At 48.5% G+C, this 12153-nt stretch overlaps 1 protein-coding gene across 3 annotated transcripts in view; it reads right to left on the bottom strand.

Annotated features, from left to right (window-relative positions):
- SUSD4 (sushi domain containing 4) overlaps positions 1 to 12153 on the bottom strand; it is a 121132-nt gene that overhangs the window by 52431 nt on the left and 56548 nt on the right. For all 3 annotated transcript variants that reach the window (XM_004271003.3, XM_033430421.2, XM_049705815.1), the window contains exon 3: positions 3176 to 3388. In XM_004271003.3, the coding sequence (XP_004271051.1) occupies positions 3176 to 3388 (213 nt within the window). The remainder of the gene's footprint in view (positions 1 to 3175; positions 3389 to 12153) is intronic.

Here is a 12153-nt window from a genome sequence, read left to right as displayed (position 1 = left end):
TACTGTTATAAAGCATTTTAATGCATATGAACTTATTTTTAAAAATCTGTATCTCAGGCAGAACTGGCTGACAAGGGAAGACTGGAAGAAGTCGAGGCAACAGTGACCAGACCTGGGCTAGAACAGATGTGTCCCTAAATCACCATTTAAGTCTGGGAAGACTCTTAACTTCTCTGAGACTCAGTTTCCCTATCGATCAAACAAAAACTAAATTAGAACGAGGGCTTGGATTATCTAATTTCTAGAGTCCCTTCGACTCTGAACGTTGATGATGCCATTTGTTATAACAATGTGTTGTTGCATAACTGATTACAGTAGGGCTTTTGTGACACCAAGAGGAAAGTCAGACTTAATCTTGTAGAGGAAAAATGCTGGCTTAGAATGAGTTACAGATCTGCTGCTTACCCATCAGTTGTGTGACTTTGACAAAGCGAGTAACTTCTCTGAGCCTCAGTTTCCTAATCAGGAAATGAGGACAATAAGACTTGTCTTGTAAGGCAGTTGTACTTGTTAAATGAGATAGTGAATCTGCATGTATTTTTAAACTCTAATGACCTAAAAAATGTGATAATTTATTGTTATCACTATCACCAGCATGCAGAAAAATCCATTAGCCCTCTAAGCATTACCTAACAGGGCTTCCCCGGTGGCACAGTGGTTAAGAATCCACCTGCTAATGCAGGGGACACGGGTTCAAGCCCTGGTCCGGGAAGATCCCACATGCCGCGGAGCAACTAAGCCCGTGCACCACAACTACTGAGCCTGCGCTCTAGAGCCCGCATGCCACAACTACTGAGCCTGCGTGCCACAACTGCTGAAGCCCGTGCACCTAGAGCCCGTGCTCTGCAACAAGAGAAGCCACCACAGTGAGAAGCCCGTGCACCGCAACAAAGAGTAGTCCCTGCTCTCAGCAACTAGAGAAAACCCGTGTGGAGCAGCGAAGACCCAATGCAGCCAAAAATTAAATAAATGAATAAATAAATAAATTTTTTTAAAAAAGAATTACCTAACAACAGAAACAAATGAATTGAGCAGACCTTACTATTAGCCCAGCATAAGTCCTAACCAGGGAGTAAAGGCCATTCGCAACTCCAGGGAAAAATAGTTTCGCTTCTTCCCTGCTTTACGACATCCATGGAGTAGACTTCCGTGTGCCCCTTGCCCCTTCAAGCCACATACAGAAGGCTTAGGCTGCTAACAGTGATGATTTTCTCCACCGTGAGGGCAACGAAAGTAATCTCCTTATACAGATCTTTCAAAGACCAACAAAGATCACCATTTATATTAAAAATAATTATACCGTCGTACTTAGAAAGGCAACACCTGTTCTTCCAAACTCTGTAAAATGACGATGAGAGCACAACATCGTGACTGGAAATGAGGAATCTCGGTACGTTCTTTGGAAGCACCTGGTCTTATTTTAAGTTGCCTAATAAAAGAACTGACACTCCACTGCCATCCCCAGGTACACAGCCCCTCCCAGCACATTTGGGGCTAAGTGTTCAGAATTATGCACGCAGACCTATATAATAGAAGCCTCTAGTCCAAGGTGATTTTTCACTCCCTTTCTTGGAATTACTATGTATTACATTGTTATGTACAAGGTGGAAAGAAGCTCATCTAAAAAGGGATAAACTTTTTTTTTTTTTCCAGGATGACCAAGTAACAGAGGGCCTTCATCTCTGGGCAATATTCAGGAAGCCTGTTTTTTTCTTTGTTCTCTGATGTTTTTGAGCTTGTCTGGGTTTTAAGCACTGGGTATCCTAGGCCATGGGTTTTAGCAGGAAATAACCTTTTTTTTTAAATTGAAGTAGAGTTGATTTACAGTGTTGCGTTAGTTTCCAGTGTACAGCAAAGTGATTGTTATATATATTCTTTTTCAGATTCTTTTCCATTATAGGTTATTACAAGATGTTGAATATGGTTCCCTGTGCTATACAGTAGGTCCTTGTTGTCTATCTATCTTATATAGTAAATAAACTTTTAATTAATAGAATCTTACAGAAATCACAGCTTGCATGGACTGCATGTAAGAGGAAAAATAAATTTACTTTTAAAAACCTTAATTCTTTATATAATTTTGGCTTTTTAAAAAATACCTTGAAAATAAAAGCAAAGGTAGCAAGTACTTTAAGGGTAAGACACCACCTTACCCATCCTTGATAATTTCCAAAAGGAGGAGCATAATAGATGTTTGATCAATGCTTGCCAAATTAAATTACTTTAGAAGTTTCATAAAGAAGATACACACTAAATCAGAATAAGAGTTTACATAGCATTATTATAAAAGCTCCATCCCCAAATAAAATCAATAATGGTGTTAAGAGAAAGTGAAACTCGCTTCTAATGAACTTGATGAGATATCAGTTCTGTGCCTCACGGAAATTTGGAGCTAGAATTAATTCTTAATTCATGCCTATTCCTACTTCAACCTTGCTGATCATCAGAGATATATAATCAACAACTGGCATTCCAATTAGTTAAACTCAATGCATTCTTTTAAACTCTGAAAGTATCTCTATAGCGTGAAAACAAACAAGCAAAAAATATATATATATATACATATATAAAGTTGTTGCAACCAATAGACTTAGGGATAATTGCTAGGAGTAAATGAATATCTTGTCACGACCAATAAATTTAGGGATACTTGCTAGAAATAAATGTCTACCTTGTCAATCTACCATTGTTTGCCACAGTTCTTTCTTTCCTTAAATGAATCATGTCTAACGCAGAACTGATAAGTAGTAATTGATTTCATTCTCTGAGTAACATGCATCTTCTGTATCGTTATATACAGTTTTGGCCCAATATATTTACTGCACTTTTTATTGAGTAACATGGAAATGAATGCTGAGTTGGCAGCCCAATAATAAATGGCCCTCACGTTATCTGAGTTGCTCTCTTGCATTGACAAAAATGGTGATAAATTGGGTTGTAATTGAGAAAGAAAAGGAAGATGATTACTCCTGATGCTGAGATGCATTTATCCCCTGCCCCAGCCCTTACTGAACACGCGTGCTCCTCCATCAGCCTGCAAGATCAGCCCTGAAACAGAAAGCAGCCCAGGGTACCGCCCCGTCTGGCACACAGGCTCATACCCCTGCAGCCACAAGCTTGACCACGTGAGTGGCTTCCATGGGATGGGGGTAGGGGGTGGAGGAGAGCGCTTTACCTTCCTGCACACAGACGGGTTTATCACTTGGGATCCAGCCTAGGGTTCCGTTCAGATGTTTCATACACAGTCTCTTTGTAGAGCCCTTCAGCTTGAATCCATCTTGGCAGTGAAATCGGGTGACGGAGCTTTCAAAGAAAACCCCTCCGCTGGGCGTCCTGAAGCCATTCTCAGGGACGCCTGGGTCAGCACACACCTGAAGGTCATCGAACCCTACATGGACAGAGAGAAGAAAAGGTGCCTCTGAATATATTCTTCGGATGCTGAAGGTTTCCCATGATAAATGGCAGACACTGTATTCTTTCCGATGCTATGGGCCACCCAACTCCACCAATAAAAAAGCCAAGAAAATAAACACTCTAGTGCACATTTCACACTGCTCTTTGCTCTTTGCTTAGAAAAGCGCTCATTAGTAATTTCAGTTCCACGGTCAAGTTAGCCCTTCAAAGAGTTTCTAGGAGTAGCAGATGAGGAAAAGTAAACAACGAAAGGAATACAAAATGGTAATGTCGAGACTGAAGTACAAAATGCAGAAGGGAGCGGAGGAGGGAGAGGTAGTCAGGAAAGGGGGAGATGGAATCTGAGCCTGGCTTTGAAGGACGGGTAAGACTTCAAGGACAGAACCAACTTCGTGAAGGGGGACACAGGGGAATGGCTTGCGCAATGGCCGGGCCGGGAGACCGCGGGCGTGTCTGCAGAGCAGCAGGTGGCTGAGAGCAATACAGGGTTTGCAGAAGAGGCAGGTTGGCGATGCCCACCCTCCCCTGCCCCCTGCCCTCGCCCCCATCAGCCAGGCCTGGTCCACATTTCTCCTCCTCTGGGAGGCCTTCCTTAACCCCACTCTCCCTGTCCCCCCGCCGCCCCCCCCCCAATTTGTTCCACCACTGTAACGTGAACACAGCCCTGTACTGAATCATTTGGAGAATGATCGCCTCTCATTCTGGGTTATGAGCCCCTCGAGGACAGGTTTTGAGACTTCTTCACTCTTGTGAAACCTATCACAGCTCCGCCCAGAAAGTGCTCCATAAATGTTTGATGAGTGAATAAACAGAGTTGGAAAAGGGAGAGGGAGACATACTGGGGTGACCCTAGAAAGCCAGGCTGAACGAGGAGGCCAGTGTGGGGCCATGGAGCTGGGCAGTGGGGACGAGGAGGCCGACAGTACAGCAGCCTGAGGGACTAAGTGGAGGAGAAAGGGCCCAGGGTGTGGCTGGGAGACCCAGGCAATGGTGCAATTAGACGTGGTGGGCCTGAGAGCACAGGAAAGTGCTGGAAGCAGCAGGGAGGGCCCCAGAGTGGGAGACATCCCGGTTCCAGGGGCCCCTTGTCAACTGACTGGATGTCGGGGTGGGGGAGACAGCCAGATGGCTGGGACGAAGGCCCGACTCTGGCCTCAATGAGGAGGAGAGGGCTGGGGTCACGGCCCGCACTGAGAGCTTCGGACAAAGACATGACTGGGACCAGATTTGCATTTTTGAACGATCTTTTGTGTAGCCACACGGAGCTCATGGATGTCACGAGCTCGTTGGGGGACCCCAAGGATAAGGAATGGGTCGTCTATGTGCACAGTGCTCCAACGTACCCTCCAAGGAAAGCAATGTAGGTGACAGAGAGAGCCCCAAACTTCTGCGCACTACGAAGGCCTTCTACTCCATTTTCTGACAAAATCAACCAACAAATCCTTCCTGAAAAGGTACCCAGAATAACTATGCATGATTCCTTCCAGATGGGGGTTGGTGTGCCCGTCCACCCCCACCCCCAGCGCAGCTGCTGGCGCCAGGTCAAGACGTGGCAGAGGGACAGGAATAGCCTGGGCCGTCTTAGAAAATCTCAGCCCAGACTGACAGGCAGTATCACCAGGGCTCTTGGAGGACTTACGTGGTTTCCAGGCGATGCCCAGATGTCAGACTCATGAGACATCTGATCCTCTGTAACACACTGGGCTTGCAAAACGTCCTCAGCTGGTAGGTGATTCCCTGACCCCAACTTCCATGGGCTCATGAAGGGCTCACTTGCTGTCCTCCCCAACTGACCTCAAGACCCTGGACATTCTGCCAGCACCGCTGTGCTGAAAGCCACAAGACACAGCACAGTAGGCACCGCGGCAGCACCGGGTCCAGCAGTCATAACGTGCTCTCTCTGCCGAGGGCATGCGGCAGTGGGCCAAGTGAAAAGTCAAGGCGGAAAGCAGGGAAGTGGAGAGCGTCCACATCTGACTCTATTACATCTTTAAGTGGGAGCAGGTCTGATACTTTATCAAACAGAAGACGCTTTGACAAAGGACACCATCTAGCCTCTCAGCCCCCTGACACGCAGCCGCAGCTCTGCCCCGCTGTGAGCACCCTGACAGTGGAGGCTGTTTTCCAGCCCCTTGGAGGGTGATTAATACCCATCTGGGGGGAGGGCAATAAAGTACTAGCAGGATGGCTTCATGTCTTCGTTTCAAAGGAAAGCACTGTAAATTGTCAAGTGCTTCCTAAGTGATGAAGGTCAATGATTTCCTTCTGAGTCTGGCCATCTCAGGGTGGGTCCTTTAAACGTATACCCATTATGGTATTGAGGGGGCAACTAGCAGCAACGGAATTCGTGATTCCATGCCAGCCCAGAAAGCCCAGAAGCATAAACATACAGAAACGTGAATGGTCTGGACGCTTTCTGGCAGTCTGTGAGTGAAAGTCACTCTGACACACACGCCGTAAGTCAAACAGAGGCCGTGTCAGTCACTGGGCGGCCACAGAAGGGCAAGCCGAGGGTAAGAGGAGGGGACAGCCCTCTGGAAGGTCTGGGGCTGACTGCTCACAGCTAGGCAGACACCCGCCAGCCAGAGGGAGGAAGGGCACTGGGGGGGTGCAGGTCACAAGGCATGGAGGTGGGAAGCCGCTGAGCACATTTCAGGGAAGAGGTCGTTCTGCCAGGCTGGGGGCAGGGTGACCGCCATAGGTGGAGCCCTGGGGTGGAGGGTGGCGAAGGGAGGGCAGGAGACGGCGACAGCAGATCCCGAAGGCTGAATGTGTTCGCTAAGGGTCTGGACTTAATGAGGAGGTATGGGGTAGGGGCATGCCATGTACTGAGAGCTTCGAACAAAGACACGACTGGGATCAGATTCATTTTGTTGAATGATCTTTCCTGTACTCGCAAGGGGGACGGACTCATCTAGACCAAGCAGGAGGCAGGAAGCTCAGCGGAAGTGTCTCCAGGCCACCAGCTGCACCAAAGGAGCAGCGGGGCAGCTTTGTAAAAGGACGTTCACGGATCCAGGCTCTCTCTGGCTGGGCTGGGACCCAGAAGTCTTGAGTTTTAGAAAGTTCTCTCAATGACTCTTAGGCAGCTAGGCCCGCACCTGCCCAAGGGAGGACCGGCATCTGAGAACTGTGGGACCTCAGGGCTCGTGCCAGAACTGCGTGGGAAATGAGGAGTCAGAACCAAGGCGGGCGCAATGGAACAGAAATAGGGCCACATGAGACACTAAGGACACAGAATCACAAAACCTGTGACCAACTGGATGGAGGACGGGGTTAGGGGAATGAATTAAAAGAGAGGCATCTAGGATAACGCCCACGTTCTGATGTGGACGACGGCGTAGACAGCGGGGCCGTGCACTCGGACTGAAAGGACAAGGTGAAGACAGCAATGATATGTCTGGTGGGGGGCCGGGCAGTTTGAGTTCTTGGTGGAGGGGGGACACCCAGGCAGAGATGTCTAGTGATGAGCTGGAGGCCGAGTCTGAAGCTCCATGGTGCCCTGGGCTGGTGCGGGCATGGGCGGGTGCACCGTCCCGGGAACGAGCACAGCGTGAGCGGAAAGACAGCCAAGGCACCCACAAAGGACACTGGGAACACAGGGCCGCGGAGAAGGAAGACCTGACTGTGTCATGGGAGCAAGGGAAAGGGGTTCAGGAAGGAAGGAGCGGGCGGCAGTGTCAGCTAAGATCCACTAGGCCAAGTCTGAGAAGCATCCAGTGGCTGGGGGCGGGGAGCGATGGGACCAGTGCCCAGGCAGCTTCAGGGACAAGGAAGAACTATCCCTGGGGGAGGACGCCTGCCTGCTGACGTTTAGCGGGGGGCAGTGAGAGTAAGCATGGGCTTCTCTTTCCAGATGCTTAGTGTGAACAAAAGAACACAGGTTGGGAGTTATCCCTGGATTAGGGTCAAGGGAGGGGTTTGATTGTTGTAATAAAATTACAAGATGAAGGAGATTTGAATATGTCTCTACACAGCAGGGAGAAACAAAGATTGCAGATGACGGGGAGCAAAGGGGAGGCAAGAGGGGTAAGTTCCCTGCACCTGGATGTGGGCAGGGAGGGGACCAAACCCTGGAGGAGGGATTGCCCTCCACTGGGGCAGGAAGGGGAGTTATGCCAGAACCTCCATGAGGGAAGCATGTGCCCCATAACGTGCTCATCCTCCAGGACTCAGCTTAAACAGCGCCTCCCCCTGGGAGCCTTCTTCCTCCCTTCAGGCACCTGGGCTGACCTCTCTCAGCCAGCCCCTCACCCTGTCATTGCTGGTCTGCTTAGCTGTCTCTCCCACTGGGCTGTGAACTCCTGGAGGGGGAGATGGGGTCCTATACTTCACTTCCTCCTATAGTGAGTGTGAGCATTCCACAAGTGCTGCTAGTGAAGGATTGGTGGGTGGATAGATGGATGGATAGATGGGTGATGGATAGAGGATAGGTGGGTGGATAGAAAATAGGTGGGTAGATAGATGGATGGGTGGACAGGAGATGAATGGATGGATGGATGGATAGATGATGAGGATAGGTGGGTGGATGGCTGGATGGCTGGATGGATGAATAGAAGATGAATGGATGGAGGGTGGGTGGGTGGATGGATGGAGGGTGGATGGATGGATGGAGGGTGGATGGATGGATGGAGTCACATGCTCTGCTGCACTCATCAGGCAAAGATCCCCACCCCATCCCACCAAACAGTCACACCTATCACTCTGATAGTCCCAGAAGCTTATGTATCCCATAGACAAGGGAGGTGTGCCTTCTCTCCCCCAGCACAGACACACTCTCTCCTAACACCCTCTCACCTTCCTCTCCTCTCCCAGCCTAAGTAGACTGCATTCCTTAGATTTTTATACCCTTCTTCCAATCCACATCCTCAGACACCTCAGCCTTCCTCCTCCGTCTCCACTGTAGGGCCCAAGGTAGGTTTACGCAAAGGATTTGCCTGAGACATCTGTGCCTCCCCCACCACCACACACACACTTTGGGCTGGTCACCCCCTGCTCACAAATGAGCCATGCGGACTGCTAAGTCCTAGGCACTGACCCCTCGACTTGTCCCACCACCCTACCACCGTGCCCCGGGCCACAGAGCTGTTCTCTCTCAGAGAAGGACAGATCATTCAAGTGAGAGCTGAAGATGCAGCCCCGAATCCACCAGAAAAACGACTCCTGCTCTAATAAATAAATGATGAGAGCGTCGTGGAAATGATGACGGGAGAGCAGCAGAATTTCCCAATGAATCTGACTCGGTACTCTTTCTTTCTTTATTCCTTCCTTTTAAAAAGAGCATTTCCATCCACTTTCTCTGCTTCCATGTCACCACTGCTAGCCTCCGGCTCTGTTCCCATGCCTGGGACAGCGCTGATGATCAGGGTGCTGTGGGCCGTGGGATCCAGCCCTCGGCATGGAAGAGGGAAATAAGAACAAGTGGTAAAAAGAGAGCAATCAGAAAATGGGATGGTATAAGAAGGAAATATGCTTCATTTTGGACAACTAATCCCATGGAGCAAGATAGTAATTTTCTAGGACTTGCCACGTCTTCAGACTCCACTTTTCAAATCACCCCTGAGCGGATCAGTTCCCAGCCCAGGTCATTCTTCTGTAGAGCTGTTCTCTTAATGCCTTTCTGAAATGTTGACGATCAGCCCCATCAGATCACACATCCATTAAAGGGGGGGGGGGGCTGCTTTAGGGATTAGGGAAGAGGAGTGGAAAATAACCACTCAAATCATCTTATCCCAGGAACCATACTCCTAAGGTCCCCATCACTTTCACCCCATTCTTCAAATTCTATGTATGCTTTGGAGCTAAGTAGCCACGGCATGGAGAAAAAAGTTCACAGCATGACTTCCAATATGTTTCTTTGTGGGGGAGTGGGAGGAAAAGGGAATATTCCATTTTCATACGTGCCTGGAAGCAGCATCCCCTAACAGTTGCTTCTAAATTCAATTCAGAGTGCAACACCTATCTACAAGAGACCGTCTTTGTGATGGTTCATTTTATATGTCCACTTGACTAGGCCAGGGGATGCCCAGATAGTTCATCAAACATTTATTCTGGCTGTGTCTCTGAGGGTGTTTCTGGATGAGACTGGCTTTGAGTGGGTAGACTGAGTAGAGCAGATTGCCCTCCCTTACGTGGGTGGGCCTCACCCAATCAGTTGATGGTCTGAAGATAAAAGGGAGAGTAGAAAGAATTCTTGCTCTCTCCTGACTGTCTTCAAGCTGGCGCATCAATCTTCTCCTGCCATCAGACTCAGACTGAGACTGGAACTTACACCATGGGCTCTCCCGGTTCTCAGGCCTGCGGATTCAGACCGGAACTTACACCCTTGGCTCTCCTGAGTCTCCAGGTTGCCAACTGCAGATCTTGGACTTCCCAGCCTCTATAACTGCATTAGCCAAGTCCTTATAGTGCATGCATGGGATCTATCTCCTATGGGCTCTGTTTTCTCTGGAGAACCCAGACTAAGACAGTCTTCCTAAAGGTACTCGTGCACTTTACAAACAAGAGGAACACGGATGCTGACTGTCCCCACACTCCAGAGGATGATATTTCTCTCTGGACCCCTGAGTTCAGGTAAGCAGCCCATTGAGGCAGTCGGGTCACAGTGGCAGGGGCGGGGGCAGCGCCTGGGGCCTGGGGTCTGAACGGCATGCTGTAGAGTCCCGGCCTGAGGTCCCCTCCGGTGCTTTCTCAGCCTGTGTCACACTCTTGAGTCCTGGCGTCTCCATTACTGGCACTGATTTTCCTGCTTACTGTTTGTGAGCCCAGGAACAAGTCACAGGTAGGATTGTAATTTGAACTTGTTCTCGGTGGGATTGAGAGAATCCCCGTCTTCACACACAAAGAAACGCATCCGGCCTCAATCTCATTACGAAGTCTTGACACTTCTGATTCGGATACTTCTGAGTCTGCTGAAACCTACCGGACAGTTTTACTGTGAGCAACGGAAGTCTTTGAAAAGAATCGTAAAAATGAAAGAGGTGTGAAAAGCAATCTTTTGGCTTATTATAACTGAGAAGTCATATCCTAGAAAGGAAGAGTGTATCAAATGTAGCCAAATCAATTTCAAACTAGGACCGGGCTTCCGTCTCCCTGTAAACTGCTATATGAGTCTTTGGGGGAAGAAACAGAATAGAGACACAAAAATTGATTTTTTATGCATTTACTTAGTGAGAAGGTCCTTCTGTCGTATTTCACGTTTGTGAATGACTTGAATCTTCATGAATCCTAAACTCTGTGAGGGCAAGAATACTCATAAATGTTTTTGAGTCCCTGTATCAGTTAAAACAGGACTGAGCCAACAGCAACAGTGAAACAGTTAATGATTCAATAGGACGTAGATCCTCGTGGTTCCCCCCAAAGCTGACACCTCCCAGCACACCGTCTCAGAATGAAGAGGCTGGGGAACCTTTATGGTCCCCCAAAACATTCAAGAATCCAGGCAGTCAGCCACCAGACAGCTATTGACCACAACAGGGATCTGAAGAGCATTTCTGGTGATGAAAAATGCTCTTGAGGAGATCACGATCTAACCTCAGATATCAGTTTCATGAAACAGAATTAGTCCTGGAGAGTGGAGAGCGTATTGCCCTCGACAGCAAAAGAATAAATGGAGAAGGATGTAGTAAGCTTGAGGAAGTCCCTCTTGGCCACGTAAGGGCTTTTCCCCCATTAGATGTGAACATTCCAATTCCAGCTGCCTTGGGCTAAAATCTGTCTTTTTCTCATCACCGGCAACGCAGACCAAGTTTCTTTTAAACCACCTAACTAGTAAAATATTACTGTGCTTCAAAAAGCATTTATACCAGGAAGGGAATGCTTCTGCCACATTAGAGAAAAATCTTCAGAAAAACCTATTCTTAAAGATTCTGAAAGTTTAATTATCTGGGCTTGCTGAATTACAAGCTAAAATGCATTGGGAAGGTCCTGAGGATCTGTTGATGAGGGGACCCTTTGACCGTCTCTATACTGCCAACACACACCTCACCTTGATCTCCCCCACCGTCTCAAGAATCCCTTGCTCTTAGAACTACTTTAATTCATTTGTTAAACGAACACATGTATTGATAGCCTGCCTTATTCCAGAAACTGTGTGAGCTGGTGCTGTATTTGTAACAAGGCATCAGCAACAAAAAGAAGACGACGATAGAGGCAATACTACAGAAATCGTATTAGGCAAAATCTATTCAGCAAATAGATCAATTCTCTAACATCAGTATTTTCAAACACAGAGCTCCTGTGTATCAGGTCGGCTATAGGTGACCTGATAACACAGAACTACCTGATGTGCCAGAAGTTTCCGGCCACCTGGCGGCCAACTGCACTTTGGGGCTGGTCCATTCTCTGCCTGTCAGCCCATCAGAGGCTCCTGACATCCCTTCAAGGTGTTGCCACACTGGAGTTGAACATCAATGGATGTTCCTTCTGAGCCTGAGATCCTAGAGAAGTTCTACATATTCTGGAGGTCCGTCCTGAGCCAAGGTCAGGCTCAAAGAATTAGAGGATCCCCCCCCCCCACCGCCAGTGCTAGATAGTTTAGGGGCTGCCAAACATCTTCCAGGAAATGCTAGGAGGACTGAGTAACCCGGGCCCCAAGGCTGCTGGAATGCCTCAACTCTTATGGAGATCAAGGAGCTGGTAGGCCCCTCCCAAGTGAACCCACCAGGAGGAGGGAAGCCAGAGTGGGCCACGGAAGACCCTTGCTGGGATAAGAGAAGGCCTCAGAGTCAGAATGCGGTA

The sequence above is a fragment of the Orcinus orca genome, chromosome 1, assembly GCF_937001465.1.
Source record: "Orcinus orca chromosome 1, mOrcOrc1.1, whole genome shotgun sequence".
NCBI lineage: Eukaryota > Metazoa > Chordata > Mammalia > Artiodactyla > Delphinidae > Orcinus > Orcinus orca.
This window is presented reverse-complemented; position numbering and strand designations above follow the sequence as displayed.